Genomic DNA, 25,299 nt, shown 5'->3' with positions numbered 1-25,299 from the left:
TCATTCACTAATATAAAGATCTTGGCACGGAACAATATACAAGACAGCAAGAAAGATGGATGAAGCATTTTTTTACCTATTTTATTGAGTGGGGATGACTAATAGGTTACAACACCATCAGCATTGGTGGAGAGTGATTAAGGATGCTTTATCAAGAAATGTAGCAGATTTGCATGAAGGTGATATGGCATGGTCGAAATATTTTTGTGGGTTATGCTGTGTCTTATTTTCTCTTTACACTCCTTCCTGTTATTTTTTTTCTACTTTGCTAGAATAAACCTTAAATTGAAAGTCAGTGCTGTGTCTGTTCCTTCCTTGTTTCTTGTGTCTTGTTTTGTTTTTGTTTGTTTTTTGCACTGGTTTACCTTGAAAGATGATAAAACAACTTGCCCAACTTCCTGCCTGATTAAGTTACAGCCAGCAAATTATTTTGGTTGAACCACCCTATTTGGAGCTGCGCAGTTAAACGGCTTGCTTCGGCTCTGTAGCTTTGGCTCCATTGCCACAGAAAGTTGACCCAAGTATAATGGCCCAAATACTAGTTCAAAATAATTTCTGTTCCCTTATTTTCAATTCTGGTTGTCACTACATTTTCACATTAAAAGTAACTGCTGGCAATGCTGAAAGGGTGATGACATACTTGGGTACAGGTTCACCAATGGGTAGTAGAACTTGTACCCAAAGAATTATGAGAAGCTTGATGATGTGAAATGTATGCCAAGCAGTCGACTCTCAATAATTCGAGTCCTCTTTTATTTGTCACTGGTCATCCCTTGTTGAATAGCTGCAAAATACCCCAGTGCTCCAACTCGGTTCAACTTTGCTTGGGAACGCAGGGAACAATAAGTGAAAATCACAATTTTCATACTGACTGGGCAATTTATAGAATAAAAACTATTTTTAGCATATAATATAGATGCTTCATAAAAACACTTTCATTAGTTTTCAAGTTTTGTGTAAGCTGAGAAGTCTCATTTTGAGTTAAAAATGACCTGAGAAACGGCGTTCGTGCAGACGACAAGGCGAGCAGTGAATGCCGTCACATCTCGTCTCGTTCAAGATCACCTGAGAATTGTGTGCAAAGTTTGCTTACGTGATCCAGTAGCACCCAATTCAATATGTGCCTTCCTCACGAAGCAGTACACTGTCTGCCACAGATGCCAGTTTCCTCCCACAATTTTTTCAGGGATGTCCGATCTGTGTACAACTTTCTATGAAATGTTAGCTCTACAAACTTCCCGAGAAAAAAGTTTAAAGCATGAGGTCGGAATATGCTTCTGAACTGTCCGTTTTTTCAAGACAGAACCTATCTCCATGCATTTTCCCGCTGCAACGTACCCAGATTCTGAATGTTATTAGAGGACCGCGAGAAAGAAAAATATTGTGTGACTAGCGTCATTGACTCGCAAAATTACGGCGCTCGCACTGTTGAGAAAGTTTGTGTATCAGAGGAATGCGCTACTCTGTTCCCTTTGAGAGCACATACGGCCACACTGGGCTAAACATGCCATTGTCATTAAACAACAAGCACCCTGGTGCCAAAACCCCGGGTGAACGTGGACGAAATCTACAAACCAAGAAATGTGATCCCCAACTCAAGCTTGTGTTGGCAAACAGAGAAGGGCTGTGGTACGAGCATCAGTACGAGCTCCTGAACAAAACTGATGCTCTGCTAGTTACAGACACAACTGATCTTGGTTAGGATCAAAAAAAGATTGAATTTCTGCTAATCAAAGGGTAATGTTAAAGAAACTAAATTGCAAGATAGAGGCCATCATTGACTGTGAATTGTTAGAAGAACAGATGACAAGAGCGGAGGCTTAACTTAAAAGAATCAGTGTGACGGAAACACAACCGCCAACCGAGCTGGCAGAATCTGAATGAAGTGCCGCCGAATCATCATCTATTCAGGATATGGTCATCAAAACCATCACTGATCAAGGGAACAACAGCAAATATGGAACACTTTTAACCCTGAAATAACGAAAATTCAAGGAGACATACGAGAATGGCAAGGAGATGTACGAGAATGGCAAGGAGACGTACGAGAATGGCAAGGAGACATACGAGAATGGCAAGGAAGGCAATTCGACTGTACCACCCACGAGAGCCAAAAACAGTCTCAAATCGACAAATATAAGTGCTATGAAGGCTACCTGACCAAAAGAGTAGCAGCGACAATTGAGGGGCTCACAGCGACCACAGAGAACTGCGAAGTGCCATCAGCCTACCAAAAGAAAGACTCGGTCGAAAGGAGCTAGCTGCCGAAAGCCACTTGTCTCGATTGCTAGCGATGCAGCAGGTGCATGACTCCAAAAACGCCAACTTCCTCAGAACATTGTATTACAAAATATAGCCAGGCGCCAGAAGCCTCGAGTCTTTGGGACTTAGCTCGGATACCCATGAAACAATGCTCTTTACAGTTCTGCAGGAAGCCGGGCCAGCCGATTGGAGCCTAGGGCAGTAATTTCCCTAACCACCCCCTAGGGAAGAGGTGAGTATACCTCCTGAGCGTGCTGGCTCAAATGTGGTTCCTATATGGAGCCAACGTCACTGTGACTTCAGAGCACGAACAGTTTCGTTGCTTCTCCTCCGTGCTGCTTAGCTCCTGGCTCCTCCTCCCATTGACACAAAGGAGAACAGAGGAGAGGTTCGCACAATCTCTCGTACCTCATTGGTACAGCTATAAAAAAACTCCCGTGCATGCACTAGGAAAAGGTGCGCAAGAGAAAAGCAGAAAAAAGAACCGACTCTTTAATTAGCCTTTCTTTTAAATAGGTAATTGTATCAGCTTACACAGCGATGAGTTAACCAGCCTCAATGGGCTTGCCTTGCTGTTGATGAGAGCAAGGGCAGTACAACTGCTGGCATCGTCACGGCGCTCGTTGCCCTTTTGCTATCGCCGGCTGAACCAATCACGCAGTGAATGTGCCATGATCTTTTCTATGACAACAATGGCAAACATAAAAAGATGATGAGCTATGTGGGGATACACCTTTGGCACTTCTAGAATGGCTCAAATGGATTGTAGCACCGGCTGCGGTCGGACTTGTAGTCTGAAACAAAGTAGAGTCTCGTAGCGAGAGTCCTGGTTCGCGTGCCTCGTCTGGGTTTAATCGCAAAGTGGAGAGCACTGATGTGCATCTTCCGCGCGCCGGAACAGTGGTGAGCATATATGGTTGGGAATTTCTGGTGCATGTTTATTTTTTGTATTGGTCTGTTGTGATCAACTGCATAGGAGCGTGTGTGCGTACATGTACCAGTGCAGTGGAACATGGTTCTTTTCGTCTAGTTTCACTTTATTCCCAGCATTAAGGTGCATACTTGCTCGTTACTGCTTTATATTTTTCCCAGTCTCACTTTCTTCGTATGTAAGTTAAAATATTTTCTGGCATATTACCTTAAAAAAAGTTTGCTCTGAAGTTCAAAAAAGTTCAATTATAAGTATAGAGTAGACTCCCGTTAAGGCGAACTCGCTTAAAGGCCCGACGTACACTTCGCGCTGTCCACTTTTGCCCTCCCCCTCCTTTCCTATATCCTCTCCACTTTTAAGCTTGTCCCAACTTGACTCCCCCCGCAGATTAGGAGAGGGGAGCGCTAACAGGATTATCTTCCCTGCAGAACACCGGGGTTGTACGTCGACCTTTAAAGGCCGACGACCAGACTCGAGAATCTGCAAGGCAGAAGATCCTTCTCACCATGGGGGAGGAGGAAACAGGCAACAGTGGACAGGGTAGAAGGTGGAGAGGAGGAAGCAAGGGAAAAGTGGAAAGCGCGAACTGGTCGTCGGCCTTTAAGCGGAATTCTTGGATATGCCGAACAATGTAGGAACGTTTGGTTGGTTTCCCATAGACGCAATGCAAAAAAAAAAATTGTTTAACACGAACCGCTTAGCGGGCATTTTGGTTAACTCGAACTTCCATAGGTCCCCTTCGCAATGGCATTGCACCGACGGCGACGCCGCGCATTGCGCTGGCCGAGGTGTATGTCAGATGTACTGTAAAAACCCCCATATAATACAAGGTTTTTTTTTTCTCAAATTTTCAGCTTCGATGAGGCAGCATTCGCGGATGAAGACAACAAAAGCAAGCTCTGTTCGCGTGCAATGAAACAAGAAGAAGCTTTAGGAGCCCAAAAAATGGCGTGTTCGCCAACGTCAAGGCAAGTCTCGGCGACTTTGTAAAAGAGCAACGTGAATGGCACCTCGCCGTAAACATTGAGCTGCTGCATGAGAACTTTGGCGAGCCGACATTGGGTTACTCGCTTCGTGCGCCGCGCCAGGTTTTCACTGTGTCGGCGCATGCTTGTCGCTCGCTCTTTCAAAAAGAGCAGAATTTCAAATGCGCTCGACGGCACTGAAGACTACTTACTGCCTTTGGGAGGAGGCGTCGGACAAGGAGTCTGATGGACGTGATAACAGTGGTTAAGGTTCAATTACGACATCTGGCCCATGTTTTCTCAGGAACATGGGCCACATGTCATCTTTCATCGCTAGACACCGATTTGCACAAAAGAGGAAAGAGTCAAAAATCGCCGAATGGATCGGTTCCCCCACCAGTTGTGTGTGAAACATTATTGCTTTTCTTCTGTTGGCATGGTAAACCAAATAAATGTCTCTTTTTAAGTATCTCTCCATTGCAGGCCTTTTCATTCTGTGTTTATTGGCCAACAGCAATTTAGACATGCCCAGCGTGATAATTAGGGCACTAATGTTAAGGCAAACATCTGATAAGTCGAACAAATTTTCAGAGTCCCTTCGTGTTCGTCTTAAAGGGAGTCTACTGTATTCCATGTTTGTAATTAATAAGAAATACCTAAAAAGTTTGTTTAGAACTTTTGATCAATGTGGTACCAGAGATTGTATTTCCTATTGTCGTCTTTGTTACGTCGGAAGACAAAGTGTGACTCTCGTTTATTAATATTGACGGCTCATTTTTTATACAGTGAGACAACCTGTTCTGATATGTGTTCGCATCGGAAAGAGAAAGCTTTTACTTTCGCTGACGATTCTTCAAAATAGTGGAAACATTTCTGCGCTGGCAGATTCTTCTTCAATATATTTTTGATATTGACATTCATTGCAGTATCACAGTATTGACACCGTGACTGATATTTTCTGACATTGCTTTTTGCCTTACTTCATGCTTTCTTCAGGGGGGACACAGCCTAAAGATTTAACTTCTGAACTACTCAAGTGATCGGAAGGAAATTTGCAGGGGAGATTTAACGTCAGATGTAGGTGTACTGTGCAAACTTTAGGCTCTCTATAACCACTTTACATACCAGCATAAGAACATGTGTCACTCTTCTTTAAGAAATATATGATATGCAAATGAAGTTATTAAGCACCATTTTGACTGCTAGAATATAAAGTGGGGGATGTGGGATTTCGGGCTGTCTAGTTTTTATAACTCAAATGTAAATATTTCAGGAAGAGTGATTACCTCAAAATATGAGATGCATATCTGTGCTATGCAAATTTTGGAAAACATACCAGTAGTTTTTTTTTCCTTCAACTTAAAACAAAATAAAGTAGGTAGCTTGATTCCGCAGTAAATTTCAGTTCAGAAACATCATGATTGTGGTATCAGAATACTTTTACCTTCGAACAAAAGATTCCTTCGTGTGAAATTTGCAGCAAAAAGTGGAACTGAGAAAAAAGCACTCAAACATTGAACTCCTTTACTTTGTTACTGCCTCACAATGTGTTGAAAATATTTTATATCAACGTAACTATTTGGCGTATGGTTATCAAATTTAGTGTAAGAGTGTATAATTAGTTTCTAAAGCCGAAAACCTAAAAAATAAAAAAACAAATGTTTTCAAAAAAATTTTTTTTGAAATTTAGGCCTATGTTTTTTGTTTTTTTTTTTTTAAATTTAGACATTCGTCATTAAATGTTTCAACTCTGATGTTTAATGTAGAATTCCATAAACACTGTCCGGCACCAAGCATGCATCTCTACCCCAACACGGAAGAAATCAGTGGAAAAAGAGTGAAGTAATCAGAAAAAACGTCCGAGCACACCTAAGCATTTATGAGTTATGAAAGTGAAAGCATGAGTGCCGTTCTTCCGCTCCCTTAATTTGTCTGCAAAGTAGTGGCGTGGACGGCCACGTTTCGCCGGCCGACAAACAAGCGCACGCTCCCATGAAAGTGGCCGCGCCGCACTGAGCTCAGCCGTACAACCTCTCCGAAGCCTGTACGGGCAGGCTTTGCGGCCAGGCCCGTACCGTTGCACCTCGCCATAGGGAGGGCTTTTCTGGTGGCGTCCCTTAGAATTATGCCACACGAGAGCCAATGGGAGCCTCGTTCCTCGATGACGCTCGCCAGCCAATGGGAGCCTATTCATCAGATTTCTGCTACAGACGACATCTGGACGGGGGAAGGTGCCGTTTGGCGCAGTTTCAAAGCTGTTGATGTCAGTTCGCTCCACGGGACAGTTAACGCTTTCGCATTAAAAGAAATTGCCTCCTTGTGCCTGCCTACCCCTTCCCCTTCTCCACCCCCAGACTCCTAGAAATACAGCACCCCCCCTTAATTTTAATTCCCAGGGAAACCCCTGGCCTAGAGTACAACCAGAGATCCACCTTGCGAGGGGCAATACAGCACAGTACGCTCTGAGACTTCCCTGGACTTCATTAACAATAAGATGAAAAGCAGAGAAAAGTCAAGCAGGCCAGGACATTCTGTGTCAATGACAGGGGATCAAAGTCCTCTTTGCCCATTTCTTTCAGATGAAGTCTCCCTGAGATATTTAGACAGATAAGAGTATGTCGGCTTCTGCCGTTAATGAAAGTCCTGATCAGACAGCACTGTCTTTTACCCTGTGCCCGGGAATTGAGCCATCTGCAGTAGTACACATTGTAGGGTGTTCTTTTTTTCGTCCGTGGTTTTGAACATCGACTGGAGTGGGTCACTCTTCCCAAAATCAATATTTTATGGCTTCCTAATTTTCTTTTTCACCCTTGCTTTCTGCTACGTGCTGAACTTTGGGTTGCACATACCACTGACATGTCTTTCTCACTGTGCAGTGTGTGCACTTCAGCCACTTTGTGCTCCTACACTATTTTTTTATGGGCTTTCCATGTGCAACAATAGCAATGGCCTCCTGCCTTCAGTACATGCCTGCATTTATTGTTGTTCATTGATGATGCACAGTCAGCGGTTTTATGAGCGCATGATTTCCAGAAGGGGCAGCTTCTCTCCATGTGGTCTAATGTCGCTGTTAGTACCGATGCCATTGGAGGGTGTCTGTACTTTTGCTTCTTGGTTGCGTGGCGGGGGGGGTCAAAATGCATGTGCATATTATAGGGCTAGCTAGATTTTCGAAGGGGGGGGGGGGCTGAAGCTCCATAAGCCCTCCGCTGGATACACCACTGGCTTTGAGTGTGAACAGGTATTAACGTGGTTCTTGCTAACACTCCCATAGTTCAAATGTATCTTCTTGGATGTCGGCTCACTCCTGCACCTCCAAGGTCGCGAAAAATGCTGCAGCAGTTAGTTTTTATCTACGCCTCTTCACAAAAAAGCGGCGCGGGCTGTCTTCTTTTAGCAACGATGACGGTTCTGTTGACTTTGTAGCGATAGGGTTCGTAGCAGTCGATGAAGGCGGTTATCCCGGTCTCGGCATTCGAGCCCATATAAATCGGGGTAGCGTCAACATTTCACTGCACAGACACGATCCCCAGACAAGCGTTGGCGGAAAGGCCGCCTGTGTTTGTTATTCAAAATCTAAACGCTCCAAACTACGCTGAGCCCTCCGATTGGTTGTGTGTTGCCGGAGACGCTGTCGCCATAGTAACAGCCTGCTCTTATGGTGATTGGGAGCTTGCGAGACATCGGAAGTTCTAGTTTTTTATACAAAACGTTGCTTTCCTCTTCTCACTTAGGACACGTTAGTGAATATACCAATTTCTCCTCTTTTTATGATACTCGTAACTTACTAACTTCTTAGATAAGTTGTCGTAGCCTAAGGAGCTCTTCGTGAATCTGAACTCTGAGCTAGGCAGCGGGTTTCGCAGTATTTGCGAAATCAAATATACACGCTATCTTCTGGAAATGGCCATTTATAGCACTGTCAGACTTAATTCGCTCTTATGATAAAAGAATGATGAGTAAATATTGGGAAAGGTATGCGAACCGGAAGTGTGCCGGGTTTACCCAGTAGGTGACGCCACTGAGTCTGTTGCCAAAGAAAAAAATTGTAGAGCCCTTCCACTTCACATGAAGAGCCAGCGGAGCTGTTATTTTTACGGCGTCTAAGACGATGCCTAGAGGACGTCTAGGACAATCTCAAGGACGACCTCGAGGACGACGCCTAGAGGACAACGTCTAGGACAACCTCAAGGGTGACTTCAAGGTTGACTTCTAGGACGTCTAGGATGACCTCGAAAACGACGCCTAATAAGACCTCTCAGCCGACCTCAAGGGCGACTTCTAGGACGACCTCGAGGACGATATCGAAGACAACGTCTAGGACGACCTCAAGGATGACTTCTAGGACAACCTTGAGGACGACCGAAAGGACAATTTCTAGGACGACCTCGAGGAAGACTTCTAGGAGGACGGTTAGGGCAACCTCTCGGACAACCTCAAGGACGACCTCGAGTCCAATGCCTGGGACAACCTCAAGGATGACTTCTAGGGCAGCCTCGAGGACGATGCCTAGAGGTGATAACAAGGGATCAGGCCCCCACCATCTGATAATGCCAAGGAAGGCAGACTTATGCAGGTTGCCCCCTCTTTTTATTTTTATTTATTCATACTTGCCACGACCAATGGGGAGTTTTCTGCCAACATCCAGACACATTTTTTCCCAGATCCTAGAGCATAACAGCTTTGCTGTAAAAAGGAAAAATAATCTGGGGAACTTGTACGCGTAAACAAAGACGGACATGAAAAAGGGGATGTGGACAAAACTTACTTCCTTGAGTCCCTCTCTGTTTGTGCTTACAAGTTTCCTCAGGATCATGCATCAACTACTAGCTCAACAAGTATATTATAATCTTGGGTTCTAAACATGACAGCAGTTGTCCAGGCCCCAGCAAGCAGAAGATGCAAGAGGGCACTCACATCGTAGACCACCACCTTCTTGACCTCCCCAAACTTGGCGCACTCCTCCCGCAGGTCCTTCTGGTACTCCAGGATCAGCGTGGGGTCACCCTGGGCCCAGAACATATCCCATAGGTAAGCATGGGCACTCCACGAGTAAACAAAGATACATTTCAAAGGACAACTCCGCTTTTTTTCTTCTACTGAGAAACCAACGCAATTCTTCGATATCACCTAGGAAGTTCATGTGTCAAATATCGTAATGTAATTCTGTCCAAATGGTTATTAAAATGGTCAACCAAGTTCAAGACGTACTGAAAAACCGAATTATCCTAAATTTAAAATTTGATGGGCGGCATGCGACAGTCAACTTTGCAAGAGATGTTCCAAATTTGGGTTGTTCTTCTTTACTTCACCGGGTAAATAAAAGAATTGCATGCACGATAATGCAACGTGATCCAAATGGACAGCATCGGTTGTTGCGACAGTTCAATAATATTGCATCGTGATTGACTAGAAATTTGGGTGATGTTGCATTGCGCAATGATGTGAAATTTAATTTTTCTTGTTTGTTGTGCCGCACGATGATGACTTTTTTTTTCTGTTTTGTGTCGCACGGTGATTGCTACATGTCTGCTATGTGCCTATGCATGAACACTGCATAGGCCCGTAGCGCACACCTTGAAGACAAACAGGTCGCTGTCTGGGTACGACAACTGAAGAACCTCGTAGCAAGCTGCCAACGAAGACACCGGGTCTCACGTAACCCACAACTGATACCACACAGAACAACTAGAACCAAGCACATTCTAGCGGACGCACGGCGCAGATTGCTTGATCACACCAGCACGTCCATTCTTCACTCAATAACGTTGTTTTCCATGTGCTGCTTCAGGTTCACGCCCAGTATGACCTTAACGTCTAATGCGTTCCCTCCCAGGTTAAGACCGTCGATGCCTACACACCGACGATATTCTCTCCGACGTTTAGGACAATGTCCTAGAGGATGACGTTAAGAACGACCTCAAAGACAACATCTAGGACGACCTCAAGGATGACCTCTAGGACGACGTCAAGGTCAATGTCGAGGGTGCCAGGTTCTCTCAGCTTCAAGGCCCATTCACACATTTGCATTCAGGGTGACCACTACGCTTACGAACGACGAGTTGCCATGGCAACAAAGTGCCAAACGACCATTTCGTTTGTGCTCGTTTGCAACACAAGAAGTTGAGCCGGGCTAAACTTCTTCACTGCATTCGGGAACGAACGGAGCGACTGCACCGACAGACTGATCACAAGTCGAGGAGTGCTCGGCCGCGCGCGTTGAATGCCGGTTGCAGTTCCTGCTATCTGCATGTTTTTCAGCATCTGCTGAAAAACATGGCATCAGTGGTTACATTGATGTGGTCGGCGTGGTGGAAGCTCATTGTTCCGCGTAGAGCGCTATCTTTGACTGTGAATTCTGGTCATATGTCGCGATGATAACCCAGCACGTCCTAGAAGGAAAGATCCATCTGCTCGTGCAGCGATGTTGTGGCAGCACCCTCAAGACAGCAGAAACGCTCGTGCTGTCATCTTGTTTACTTCAACTACAGTGGTACTTTTTTTAGCATTTGTGTTCTCAAACATCGCCCAAATTTCTTATTTTTGTGCATTCCACGTATATGCATGGAATTGCAAGGTATTACTGGTACGTACTGTATTTAATGGCATGTATGAAGGATGCAAATCTTGACGCGTTTTCATCACCCAAGAAAAGTGATTAGTGTTAGCATTTCTGAACGCTCGTAAAGCCTGTGTGATCACGAAATATTTCTACGGTGCTATATCGCTGCTAAGACTAGATTGTTTTTTGTAATCATAGAAAAGGTGTGTGGCATGATATGTCCTATCGGTAAATTTGTGTGTTAAAGTTGCGATCATCTAAGACGGCGTGCTGCATCTTTTTCTTTTCTTTTTTCATCCACTCTGCCCTGTGAGCTTTTTCTGAAAAAATAAAAATTAATAAAGCTCAAGGCTATAGAAAACTGTCTATTTTCTGTTATGCCATGCTGCCTCTCAGACATCATCTCGTTTCCATGTGCATGGGAATGCACCAGTGCTGACGACAAAGAAGGGTCTCATGAGCGGACGTGCGAGCCAGATCAAACTCGGCGGTCTCAATGATCTGCCGATGTCTCGTCAAAACAATGAATTTACCTTGTAGTAAATACTGTAGATTAAAAAGCTTCAGCAACGTCTTGAGTAATGTCCAGCAATGGCGACGAGTTCCCAACCAGCTTCTTAAGTCAACGGACGCAACTCCGAGTCTGCCGCGATGACGTGCCAAGTACCACAGTTTGACTACACGAAAGATAAGTGTACTTTGTATATTATCTGCACTAAGTCCTACTACGAGGGAAACGGCATTGTGAACGATGTAAAGAAGAGAGCACTTCTCGTTTTGGCACTGGGGTCAAGAGCAGTCGACGTCTTGAGTGGACGTTGAGCACCAAAGAAGGTTAAAAAGTTAACCTACGCTCAAGCGATTGAAATTCTCAAAGAATTTTATGCACCGAAACCAAACAAAGTTCCAAATTTTTTTGAAGGGTTAAGAGCGAGGATGAGACATCTCACCAGTTCATTGTGAAACTTCGGCAAAAAATGCAACTTCGGCAACATGTTAGACCGCATGCTACGAGACAAGATAGTGCGTGGAATTTGAAATACTGACGTTCAGAAGGCACTGCTTGCTAGGCCCAAGTTGACATTGCAGGAAATGGAGAACATTGTGCTAGCAGCGGAGGCCGCTAGACAAGGTGTCAAGCTCATGAAGCCTTCAGACATGAAAAAAGAGCCGGAATTGCACAAGTTGGCAGGTAAGCAACAACCAGGACCGCAAAGGCAGTACAGCAAGCAAAAATGTGGACCATCGCTAGCGTGCGAACGGTGCGGCAGCAAGGAACGTTTGGAGATGGCCTGCACGTTTGAGAATGCCGAGTGTTTACAGTGTGGAAAGAAAGGACGCATAGCAAAAATGTGTCGTTCCAAGGGCAAGCGACAACAGAGGACGTTCGCACTAACTGAGAACTCTGCTGAGAACGGCGACACAGCATTTTCACAGCAGCTACTGTCCCTGAAAAAGAATCCGATCGAGGAGAACAAGATCGTCAGTCCAGTTTGGTGCAAGTTCTGTTGGGGCAGAGCCGTTCTATCACGGAAATCAACACGGGATCACCTGTGTGCGTGATATCCTGGGACGTCTACAACAATCACAGGCAGAGATGGCCAAGACTCGAGAAGTCAGCCCTGAAGTTGTCTTGTTGTTTGGGGCCACTGCCTATTGCTGGTAAGCTCACACTTCCTGTTCCTTATGCCCACAAGACTGTCACAGCGTCGATGACTGTACTTTGCCGGCCAGGACCTTGCTCGTTTGGCCGAGACCTGATCAAAGTGCTAAACAACTTGGGAATTCCTGTTCTCAGTGTGTGTAACTAAAAAAGCCAAGGCAAAGAGGAGGGTCCACAGAAAATCTTGACCGAGTATGAAGAGGTGTTTGAGCCAACGCTAGGTCTGTTCGAGGTTCTACCTGCTCACCAGTATGTCAAGGAGGGTTTGATTCCAAGGTTCTTCAAGGCCAGATCCCTTTTGTGTGCAATGAGGGACCAGGTTTCTGACAAGCTCGACAGGCTAGTGAAGAACAGCGTTCTGTCTCCAGTGGCACACTCAGAGCGGGCAATTCCAATCGTGCCGGTTGCAAAGAAGGACGGGTCAGTCAGGATTTGTGGTACCATATTTGCACGATTCTAACGCACACTTTTTATCCGAAAAAATTATCCTCTAAATTGCATGCGCGTAACAATCGAAACCGAAAAAAAAAGTGGAAAAACAAACTCGGCGTCAGATGGCTACCGGCATCGTAATGGACACTGGATCGCTGGGCTTTCACTGGATTGTGTAAATTCTAAATCCAATCCAATCCATACGTCATCACATGTTTTCTTCCTTCGCTTGCTTTGCCATTTTGCTTTTGTCGTTGTCGAACTTCAAAATGGAGAAGCAGAAGCGGTTTCGCTACGAGGCTTCGTTCAAACGAAAAGTGATTCTGCTTGCCGAAAAAGAGGGAAATCGAGCGGCGTCCCATGTCTTGGGGGTCCCCGAGACGCGTGTTCGCGAGTGGCGGAAACAGAGAAACTGCATTTTTGCGTGCAAGGCCACCAGGAAGGGTTTTAATGGCCCTCAGCGAGGACGTTTCCCCGAACTGGAGCGCGCACTTTCTGACTTCGTCAAGGAACTGCGCACAAATCAGCTGCCCGTATCTTCCGACATCATCAAGGTGAAAGCCCTTCAACTGGCTCTGAGGTTCAGGATCCCACGGACCAGCTTCTAAGCCAGCGGGAGCTGGATCACAAAGTTTATGAAGCGGAAGGGATTTTCGTTGAGGCGAAAAACCAGCATCTGCCAGAAGCTCCCAGAAGCTTATGAGGAGACGCTGGTGGCATTCCAGCGGTTTGTGATTATGCTCCGCCGCACAAACAACTACATCGCTGGGCAAATCGGCAACGCAGACCAAACGCCCATGTTTTTTGACATGCCGTCAAATTACACGGTGGAGACGAAAGGCGCTACGCAAGTGAGGATACTGACCTCCGGCAACGAGAAAAACAGGGTGACAGCGATGCTCTGTTGCACGGCCGACGGACACAAGCTGAATCCATATTTGATCTTCAAAAGGAAGACTTTGCCGGCAAACGTGGCATTCCCCGCGAATGTGATCGTCCGAGTGCACCCGAAAGGGTGGATAGACACGGACCTGATGGTCGATTGGATTGACTCCGTCTGGAGGAAGAGGCCAGGAGCTGATCTAGCCGTGCGGGCCATGCTAGTGTTTGACTCTTTCAGGTGTCACATCACCCAGCGTGTGAAAGACAAGCTCGCGGTGTGCCGCACCGATCTCGTTGTCATTCCAGGCGGAATGACATCTCAACTCCAGCCCCTGGACGTGTGCCTCAACAAGCCAATAAAGGATCGCGTCCGGGCTGCCTACAACAAGTGGCTCATCGACGGCGAGCACGCTCTGACGCCAGCAGGACGTCTCAAAAGAGCGGCGCTCAACGACCTCGCCAAGTGGGTGCTCGACGCATGGAAGGCACTTCCCCAGGCAATGGTCGCCCACTCGTTTAAGAAGTGCGGCATCTCCAACGCCTTGGACGGAACCGAAGACGACTTGTAGTCCGTGGAAAGTGACAAGGACCTCTCGTTGGACTCTGACGACGACTAGTCTGTCAATTTGTATTCTTTTTTGTGCTGTATAAATACTTCTTATCAGGTATGTGTTGCTCAGCCTTGACTTTTTCTTACTTGCGCATTAGAATCGGCATCAAGTTATTTTTCGAATATCCGGGAGTCAAAGAGACGTGCGCGTTAGAATCGGGGGCGCGTTAGAATCGTGCAAATACGGTAATTACAAGCTAACTGTGAACGCGACATGCGTTACAGAGCAATATCCGCTACCTGTGATTGATGACCTCTTCGCAGCTCTCAACGAGGAGACGTGTAGAGCACATATTAGATCTTCGTGATGCTTACGACCCCCTAGACAAAGAGGCAAAGACGTTAATGGCCATCCATGACCATCAAAGACTGTATTGTTACAACCATCTGCCATTTGGGGTGTCCTCTGCGGCAGCTATTTTTGAGCGTACCATGGAGACCATGCTGAAGGGCATCCCAAGCGTGCAAGCATATTTGGATGATGTCCTGGTGGTTTCCATAACATATCTGTAATAGAGTTAACTTTCTGAGGTATCTGTTTTAGCATTTCAGACGCTATGGCAAGGTGCGATCTGGCACAGCCATCCCCATTGTCACAAAAACTGGCCTACTCTCTAAAGAACGAGCCAGGCAATGGTCACTTCACTTTGACAAGGCACCTCTCAGACTGTTTTTTAGGCAGTAGTTGGCAGGTAGTTACTGCGGGGTCTGTTTCTTACCACTAGGAGGGGACACAACTTTGACAGTTTTGTGGCCCCCTGGCTTTCCAACCACGAGCTTTCCTGCCCGAAGCTCCGGCCGCCCGCATTGGGTTACCAAAACACAAGTTTTTGAATTTGGGAATGGTCTGCAGCTGTTAGATAGAGTGCCTTTTGTCTGCTGCTTGTTTCATGGTTAGGAGCGATGCGCGCATGGAGGTGGGGAGCTTCTGGAGGCGACATTTTGGTCATTGTTAGGGCATGTCCCTCCACACCTCTGGCTTCACTTCTGGTGGCTTCATGTCGCCACCAGAAGCTCCCTACCTCCATGGATGGACAGCTTCGTCACCGGGATGCCTGTGTGTGTGATGTTTGTTTCATCAGTACGGAGGGAAGACGCAGGTTTTATTTTGGTTATTGTGTTTTTCGACTGGTTGTGTGCACCACTTTGTATTCAGCATGGAGTTGGCGTGGAGAATTGGTCGCCAGCAGTTGCCAGGCCCTTCAACTCCAAACGTCGCCCCTTGGGCACCGTGGCACCAAGAGGCTAATCTCTGTGCGCCAGCCAAACGAGCTCTTTCACTGCCTTACTACCCCAGAACAACGTGCCATCATCAGCCTCTCGCCGCACCTGGAACACTGCACTACAACGAGGCAAGTCCAGGAAACTTCGGCTCCACCTTTGCAAGCCCCGTCGTGCTGGACTACTCCACTGTGTAGTACTGTCTATATCATTTTATTAATGTAAAAGCATTAACTGTCCCATGGAGCGAACTGGCAATCTCAGCTTTTGAAGCCACATTAAACGGCACCTAAATTCCCATTTCATGGAGCGAAGCCTGCAGTCTGCACCATCAAATCGATGGATAAATTCTAATTGGCTCCATGTAACGTGTGCCCTGTGGCTTGCACTCAGCTGCCGCTCTTGTGTCACGTGTTATCGAGGCTGTGGCCGCTTCTGTTTCCCTCGGCGCCGAGGAACATGGCGGCACCTGAAGCCTCTATATCTTTGGCGGCTGCAACCTCGGCGGTAGCAAAACATGGCCGTCCACGCCAGTACACCGCAGACAAACTAAGGAAGCGGAAGGACGATATTCATGTTTTCGCATTCATAACTTATATGTCGCGTCCTCAAAAAATCAAGTACAAAAAAAAAACAAAAAAAAAAAACAATGTAAGTTTTACGAGCCCACTTAGGCGCTAAGCAGCCAGACCATCGGCGACAAAGAAAAATAACAAAAAAAAGGAAAAGAGAATTTGCGCTTTCCAACGCGCAGGATGGACCGCACATGATGCTATGAGCGCTTTGGGCGTGCTGAGAAAGCTTTTAGCATCTTCGATCAACTCGCACCGGAATCGCCCTGAAACCAGCACAGTGCACAGCGCTCCTCGGTCGTGCAGCGCGATGTCGGTGCAACATCGAGGACAAACTGCGCCGCGCCGGTGCACCGCGGCGAGCTCCACCTTGCGTCACTTCGCGTTTTGTTCGTTTTTTCTTGCGTAGGTCAGCGCACGGTGCCCGTCTGCTGTCAATTTCTTCTATTTTTTTACTCGCGGATTTGACGGTCCCACAGAAATAAACATCGTGGACGTGATTGTCGATGGGGTCACGGAGCGGGTGACAATTCCACATGTATATGTTGGCCATCATTATTGATTCAAGAAAACGAAACACCAGATAATAGCCGTACCTCGCTGTCATCGAAACGCTTCGCGCCGCTTTCCACGAAGTTCGTTCTTTTTGGGCGCTCCTTGCCACCGCAGCAATCGCCAGTAATCGCGGCGATGGTGAGAAGCTCGTCGACTCGCCGTCAGAAGACCCGAGGAAATCATCTAGTGCAGCTGCGAGGCGTGTTCGTTTTTGCAAGATCGCCATCTCGATAGTCTGCGCGTCTGCTACTCCCGCCATCTTCTCGATTCCCGCTCCTGGCCGCAATGCCTGATGGGACTGCCCCCCGGCGCACCGCCGATTTTCTTGGTGCGCGTTGGGGCAACGAAAAGCCGCACCGGGAGGGTGCGCTTCGTTGATCGAGGACGTACGGTGCGCACCGGTGCACGTGATCGAAGATGAAGGGGCGCACCTGAGTGCCCCGGTGCGCACCGGTGCGGATGATCGAGGATGCTATTTACAAACCGACTTTGGTGCCGCGCAACCAAAACATCCGCAACTCAAAATAAATAAATAATAATAATAAAAAAAAACTACGAAAAGAAAAAAAAAAAAAAGAAAGAGAGAACCCACACTTTTCGGCGCGCGAGATGGACCCCACAAGATGCTACAAAAAAAGCGCTTTGAGAGTGTGCGCTGTCCCCGCGCCCGACCACGTGCTATGTTCACCGCGCTACTCCACGCCAGACTGGTTGCACTGGCTCGTGTCATTCAATGGCGTAGAGGCGCAGGCACATATTTGCGCACGTTCGGCTTTGCAGCAAAGGGCCCATGTTTCGCCTTACGTTGATGCTTTTTTTGCCGTGGTGCCGTGCAATGTGAACCCGCGCGCATTCACTCGGGACTAATTTTCCAATGCGGAGTCGTCCCGAGTTTGAACTATCGAATTTTTCTTCCCATAGAAATGTATGGGCGCTTGCCAGGACTTTTGAACAGGATCCAATTAATTGAAAAGTCGAACTTACCGAGGTCGAACTAACGAAAGTTGACTGTATATGCCTTATTATCTCCCATTTGTTTAAGCCTTTGTGTGGCATTTTCTTTTTTGATTTATACCAAATTAGTATTTTGTTACTAAATGTTTATTACTACCTCGTTCAGCCCAAGTTTCTTGTCTTTGTCCCCCGCGTCCCCGCCTTGTACGTTAGCGGGCGTCTGAACTCCCCGAGGCAATCCGTGCTACCACTGCCGGGTCATGACATCCGTGCATTCCTTTGCGTGGAAGCGCGCACCCAAGCAGAGATGGTCTGTGGCAGTTACAATGACGTCCTTAGCATCACCGCTGCAATGCAGCTTCCCGACTGTTTGTATTCGCCATACCCTCCCCTTATATATGGCTGCTAATAACCAGACAAATAAGGTGCTCAATAAAAGTTTTGGGTAGGCAAAAGAAAAACTTAAAAGAGACTATAGCCAGTACAATAAGCTCCAATCAGCTTTTACTCTTGTTCAATGTTAATAAATGTGAGGCGAATAGATTTTCCGTTTCAATAAAACAGAACTGCAATGCCACGATGAAAGATATTCAATGCTTCTTGGCCAAGAAATACCTGCGGAGGATTGTCCTTCGATTTTCAAAACAGGTTTAAATGTAGCAAGACGGCCCGTGTCAGGTGCCTGTTTCAAGGTGGCAACTTCAGAGTGAGAAAACATAGGTAGTGGTTACAGACAATCTCATAAGAAAGGGAGCAGTCACCTCAAACTCCTTGGGTTCAAACATGTTCTTGAGGACCACGGTGCTTTCGTTTTTGCCGCGCATGCCCCTCAATTTCTCGGGCCTCCAGTCAAACAGCCTGCAAAAACAAGCAAAATTAAAGACGAAGAAGAAAGACAACTGTAAGCAACTTAATTTCAGAAGATTTTGCAAACCGCACATGTGGACCAGAGCTTACTTCACAGAGTGTTTTGTCGTACGCTCGAGTATCTCCACCCCTTTTATTTCGCAAATTTAGTACCTGCAGAAAATATTTATCGCAGAGATAGCGAGATACTATCCCAAAAAATCCGTTATTACATGTTCCCAAGCCAAACACGCTAGTGCCGCTTGTTACAGCATCCTCAATCAACTGTGCCAGTGTGCACCGGGGTATTGGGGTGTGCCCCGCTGTCTTCAGTAAAATGTAGCGGCGCGCACTGGGGACGTTTTCAATAAACGTACCACACCCTCCTGGTGCGGCTTTTAATTGTTTCTACTACATGCACCGAGAAAATTGACGTTGTAACAGTGTGATATCCCAGCAAGGATAGCGACAACGAACTTGAATAGACAGTGCCAGCACACCAACTGCACAGACTGCAGTCTGCCGAGATGGCTTACACAAACTAATATTTGTTACGTGGCATATTGGCACTTAAATTCCTGGACAGCTTGTCTCTAGAGCTTTGCATATCTGTGGATATCCCTAGTAAACTGTCGGATGTAAATAAAAATTCATCAAATTTGGCAGGTTGCAGATTGGATGCGGATGCCAAGGGCTGCGGATGCAAATCGGATATGGATATCTGCGGGTCTGTATCTACAGAAAATGTACAGGAAATTTTCACAGCAAAAATAAACTATGCATTATCGAACGCTCGTTCTCTGCCAAAAGGTAGTACAAGAAGTCAAAACCAGATGCCAAAGTTTCGGCGTGAATTGATATCTTATTCAAAAGTTACAAGTGATCTCCTAAAAATTTGAATGTGAAAATGGCGGCAGACGGAACTCTATGGTGCCAGAATCGAAAACAGAGAAAAATGAGCCCCATTTTCCCATTTAAATTTTCACAAGATCACTTATAACTAGGGTGTGTACTTTCCGGTGTTTATTTGTGAGAAAAATCGGCGGATGTTTTTCGGTGTTTATTTATTTTAAAAGCACCGGTGTATTTCGGTGGAACGTCTCACGACTAGGCTAAAATCGGTGATTATCGGTGGAAAAAAATGCGATGAATCACAGACAGAGAGTTTCAATTTTATTCACATATTTCATACACTTCTTCTCTAGGAAGCATCTATTTTCACGCTTGGTTATTATAGTAGATGCAAGCATACTTCGAGAGGCTTCCATCCGTCATTGCAGCACGTTCCTTGCGGTTCACAACCCGCAATTATGAAAACGCACGCTTCTGTACGAGACGGACGTTGGCAGTGTCTTCCAGGAACCACGGCAACCTCTGAATACATGGCTTGCACCGACACCACTTGACCAGACACAATGGGGAAAGGGCACGTGAGAGCCTACCCTCCGCTGCGTTGACTTTTCCACAAAAGGGGGCCATGGTAGACACAATAGGGGAAAGGCGTGTGAGAGCTTAGCTTCCAATGCGTTCACTAGACGCTTTTGACCGCCAGAAAGGAGGGCGGACTGACGCCACGTGCAAGCCATGCATAAACACTGGAAGAATGCAAAATCCACGAGATAACACGTTTGACGAACCTCTACGGGGAAAGGGTTTCGCTAGGTCGGAAACATGCAACGACCGGTGTTTTCGGTTTTAACCAGGGCGAAAATATCCAACCACCGGTGTTTTTCGGTTTTAACCGATTTTATATTTTTGTCACCGACGGATGTTTATCGGTGTTTTTCGGTTAAAACCGGAAAATACACACCCTACTTATAACTTTTGAATGAAATATCGGTTTGTGCTGAAGCTTTGGCATCTGGTTCCGACCTCTAGAGCTACCTTTGGGCGGAGAATGAGCGTTTGGCAACGTGTTCTTTATTTTTGCGGTAAAAAATAACGCTGCAAATCTTTTTTGGGACACCCTGTACATGTTTACCGAGGCATGCCACAAACATGTGCGACCGCAGAGTTAATTAGCGAGTGGTACTATGAAGTGCATCATCGAACGTTTTCTGTGAGCACATTACTCTGAAAAAAAGGTGCTAATTGGAGAGAAAATTGCTTTCTACACCAAGAAGACCACATTCTCACCTAAGATTACTTTTAAAGCGTTCTATCTTGCAAAAAACACTGTCGATAGAAAAAGTAAAGAATGGTAACGGGAAAGCGTGTTCTTGCTTCACGGTGAAAGAACAGAAAACATTTTTCAGGCAAAAAAAACAAAAATGTACAAGCCACAAGAAAGTAGAAGAAGCCTCCTTCAAAGTCAAATTTGGGGGTTTTACGTGCCAAACCTACGATGGGCATCTGGCACGCCCCAGCGGAGGACTGAGGATTAATTTCGACCACCTGGGGATCTTTTGACGTGCAGCCGAAAGCTCGGCTACACGGCACCTTCTCCGCAATAAGCCTCCGTCTAAGAAGAAGCCTTTTTGACGAGTGAATTGTAGCATGTATGTGCATTTCTTTTCAACAATTGGCAAGTTGCTGCCAAGCACGTGGTTTGGAGCACACAGTTGCGGGTTCAAGTTCAAAACTGAAATCAAAAGGAGGTGTTGTCATTATTCGATATTGTGATATTTTCCCAGTGGTATACTCGCGTCTTACGACATCTTTCTCTCCCGCTTTTTTTATTGTTTGACCTAAATAAAATTAGACAATGCTATTAGACCGTCATTTAGGTGTTAATTTTCCAGAAAATATGCATCTGCTTGAAGTGAGCATTACAAAGTAAAAAGAAAAAAAATATTAAAATTTATTTCCTTTTCAGCACACCTTCCGGGCAGAGTGTCGCAGACTCCCAGGACAATCTCATAACTGCGATTATCTTTCAGCGACGCGGAGTGTCTTGCCAATTAATTTCCCGTCGATCGTGAGGTCACAACGACAAAACAAAAAGCAAAAATGACTGTTTTACAAATAAGCTTTAAAAGAGAACAGGGTCGGTAGTACTGAGGAGATGCCACTTTAGTTTCCTTTGAAATATAGAACCAAGCCTTTTAGCACGTCGTGGTTCCTTGAGGACAACGAATCATGATACCCAGACTTTATTTATTTTGTTTTTAAAACTTTTAAAATATAAGAACACTAAAATAAACTCAGAATTCCGAAGAATTGGGAACCTAACAAAAATAAACTCCGATAAACCCTGAATTTTCAGCAAAAAATAAGCTCTGCAAAACACGGAATCCTACTTATGAGATACCATCCAGACGCAATTCTTTTTTTTTTATTTACACTTGATTTTGTAATATAAAATGAATGCGCGAATTGTGGGTCGGATGTGGTTCCGAATTATGCGGCTGTGGTTCGGATGCGGATACAAAGTATGCAGATGCGGATTGGATGTGGATAGAACTTAAGAACATTGCAGATGCAGTTCAGACGAGGACATAAAGTTTCTAGATGCAGATCGGATGCAAACGACCAAACTGCTATCTCAGCAGGGCTCTACTCATCTGACAGCAAGGACTGTGAGCACCTTGCCTTCCCAGCCTTACAGGTAACCGTTGCAACGGTAAGGAGCACCCAAAAGTGATTAACTTTTTGGACAATGTCGTAAAACGCTTCGGCGGCACTGAGGCACCGAGGTACAATGAGTAACAAAAGAGCCCGACTCTTTGTCACCGATATGCAAAAAAGCATAAAATGACAATCTCAAGAAGCCACACAACATACCGAGCAAAAGCGCGTATGCCGACAAAGAGCGACTATGAAGAGTGATTAATCAACCATCAGGTTGTTGAGGTTCGATAGCAATATTGTAATGCCAATCTTTTTTCCCCATTCACAATGACACCCACAGTGTTCATCTTCTACAGGACAGGGGCACAAGGACCTGCCAGGACCCACAGCTGACACAAACTGTTCAAAATGCACAGCACGAGGAAGGGGCACGAATTGCAAAGTGACACATGCCGGCTGTCCCTGCCAGCACCGGGACAACACTAGGTGGCGTAGATCGTTGTCCAATTTAAAGGGGCACTGACACATCAAAATCATAATTTATTTTATTATCCGAAACGATTGAAAATGATGCCGGGACATTACCCTCAAAATTCGAAACTTGGGAATTCAGTATTTGTGAATTAGAAAAACAATTTCCAAATGCCGAATTTGAAGTTCCCGCGCGATCCGCACCAGTGCAGTGAGTCAAATTATGTGGTCTCCTGCGACTCGACTTTCTTTCGGACCTCCGCACCACGCTGTGAAGAAAGCGCCATTGCTACCGCGACCCGAAGAGAGGAGGTGAGCAGGCGGGATAGAAGGGAGCCGGCGTGGGGAAAAACCGGTTCGTTCCCCGACTCGGCGATAAGCCTCTGCTCGAGCGCCGCCAAGTTTTCCGAGGGAGAACACAAATCCAGGAAGCGACATCACACCGAAATCTGATTTTTGGTATTTCAAAAAGAAAGGCCGTAGTGCGTTCGTCATTGCGTTAAAAAACATGTTTTACGATTGCCGTTATTAAATGTAATAGAAATGTTGCCTACAAAGCTTCTATATTTCCTGATTTTTGACGTCACCGATCAAAAGAAAGAAAAAAAGGAGGTGAGCGTGGGAAATATAAACGCAAAAAATAAAAAGGCGCGCGCAAAGAAATTTTTTTCCCCGATACGGTTTTTTTTGCGTGTCTATGACTACAACTTGCATCGTTTTAGACAATAAAAAAGAATACGACCTTTGCGGTGTCAGTGCCCCTTTAAAGGGTTCAGTCGTGTCCATCCATCTATCTATTTATGAGGCGCAATGCAGTCTGCCTTCGATGTGGCACCGGCTCCGTGCTTCACCGGCGAGCACCGTGTTCCGCACTGGCTTCGAGAGAATCCCGGTGCAGGCCGGCCGAAAACGCAACTACACTTCGTTTCACTGTAACTTGACAAACGGAAAAGGCTACAGCATCGGCGAGTCAATCGACGCGTCGGAGGGAGACGCGTCACTATGCTCTGCCTCGCTAGTTGGGTTCAGCATTGTCAAAGCCATAGGCGCAGGAAAGAGGAAAACCACTTTCGTACGTATTTCGAGTGACAGGCTAATCTCCGAGAAGGACATAAGCGACTCCCAAGGCGCACAAAAAAGGATTGGTGTAAGACATGGAGGTGGAAAGCTTCTGCAGGCGACACACCCCTAACAATGACCAAAACCAAGAGACACTATTGGATGAAAAAGAGAGCCGACTCAACAGCTGTTTTGGTCACCCTTGGGCCATGCCCTAGGGTGACCAAAACAGCTGTTGACTCAGTTCTCCTTTTCGTCCAATAGTGGCTCTAGGTTTTGGTCATCGTTGGAGGCATGTCCCTCCACACTTCTGGCTTCACCTCTGGTGGCCTTGTGTTGCCTTCAGAAGCTTCCTACCTCTATGGTGTAAGAGGGAAAGCTCCTCTTTCCTCTCTTCTCCAACTGTTCACGAGTCGGGCCACGCCCTTGCCCCTGCACCTTGTGCTTTGCCTCCGTTGCTCCGATTGCCTCGAGGGGGCCGTGGCGTTCGCTCTTTGCCGAGTTACGGTGAAACGGAATATAGGTAGTAGATTAGTGTGCTTATACGTAGACTGGGAGGCAAGACTGGCTTGGAGTGATGACTCGTGTTGCCACTGCAGAGGCCCCATTTGGCTAGTGCAATATGACTGCCAACCACGAGACTTTCAATGTGTGCCACACGGTGATGACTACACTAGTTCGTAATAGTACAGTCGAACCTCGATATATCGAACCGCGCGGTGATGGCGAAATAGTTGGATATAGCCAGAATTCGATATACTATTAGATCACATCAAAAACGTGTAAAAAAACTTGTTAAAAGCGCGTGGCCGTCGTGCTCCGCAAAGCGCCGACCGACCGCAGAGGCGGCATTGGCATCCTCACTTTCCCCCCCGAGACTGTCTTCCCGACAATGTTAAAGCGGGCCTTAAAACGTTGCAGTCAACCGCTACTGGCATTGAAGTTCTCGGCGCCGAGAATGAATGCAAAGTTCTTGGCCTTCTGTTGTAACACCGGTCCGGATACAGGAATATTCCGGGCCCTTGCATCGATGAACTATTTGTGCTGCGACTTCTCAACATCTTCAAAGGCAGCTTTGCGTACAAGCCGCGTGCCTGAGTGCTGGTTCTGTTCTGCCTTGGCCTTTATGTCCCTCTTTTTTGTCAGTAGAGTACTCAAAGTGCTTCTTGGTAGGCCTAAAGCTTCTGCAACGCTCGACCTTTTTCCTCCATTCTCAACCCGCTGTACAATGCTCGTTTATTAATCAGCCCACTCGCGATTCCAACAAAATCGATGCCATGTAGCGGCTGCACTGAGGAGTTCCGAAAGGGGGACCTTTCGCAATGGCCATCTGCTTTCATTGCTTGGTCCTCATAGGCGACGTCCCTTCATATGTGCTTAATAAGCTAAACGGAAGAATCGCTGTTCAGTGCTGCCGCAACAAAATGAGGAATGAATAATGAAGTCAAAACGGTTTGGCGGCGTGCCATATTCTTTTTTTGCAAGACGAAGAACAATGTCACCTTGCAACGCGTGTTGCTGTCCGAAGCCCATGGCAAAAACAGCCGACAGGAGTATAGATTGATAAAATTAAGATTGGCAAAAAGTCCCATAAGTGAGGGAAAAACACAAATAAATGCTGAGAAGGTGTCTGTTTTTCAATTTTCAGTAGAAGACAGATGTTAGAGCCCTATTTGAAACGTTAACAAAATCAGATGTCATCCCATGAATTTTCAAACGCTATCACTATGTCATGATGAAGGATTTGCAAGCTCATCATCGACACCTGACAGAGACTGGTAAGAACAAATTAATCGACACCTGA

General features: G+C 46.1%; 1 protein-coding gene across 2 annotated transcripts in view; it reads right to left on the bottom strand.

The window, feature by feature from the left end:
- LOC8036701 (HIV Tat-specific factor 1 homolog) overlaps positions 1–25,299 on the bottom strand; it is a 43,094-nt gene that overhangs the window by 5,231 nt on the left and 12,564 nt on the right. For both annotated transcript variants that reach the window (XM_029972060.4, XM_040498572.2), the window contains 2 exons: positions 18,371–18,467; positions 9,076–9,165 (listed from right to left, as the gene is read on the bottom strand). In XM_029972060.4, the coding sequence (XP_029827920.3) occupies positions 9,076–9,165; positions 18,371–18,467 (187 nt within the window). The remainder of the gene's footprint in view (positions 1–9,075; positions 9,166–18,370; positions 18,468–25,299) is intronic.

This window comes from Ixodes scapularis, unplaced genomic scaffold (genome assembly GCF_016920785.2).
Source record: "Ixodes scapularis isolate PalLabHiFi unplaced genomic scaffold, ASM1692078v2 ptg004327l_1__unscaffolded, whole genome shotgun sequence".
NCBI classification, from domain to species: domain Eukaryota; kingdom Metazoa; phylum Arthropoda; class Arachnida; order Ixodida; family Ixodidae; genus Ixodes; species Ixodes scapularis.
The sequence above is the reverse complement of the archived record's forward strand: the minus strand, read 5'-3'. Positions and strand labels throughout refer to the sequence as shown.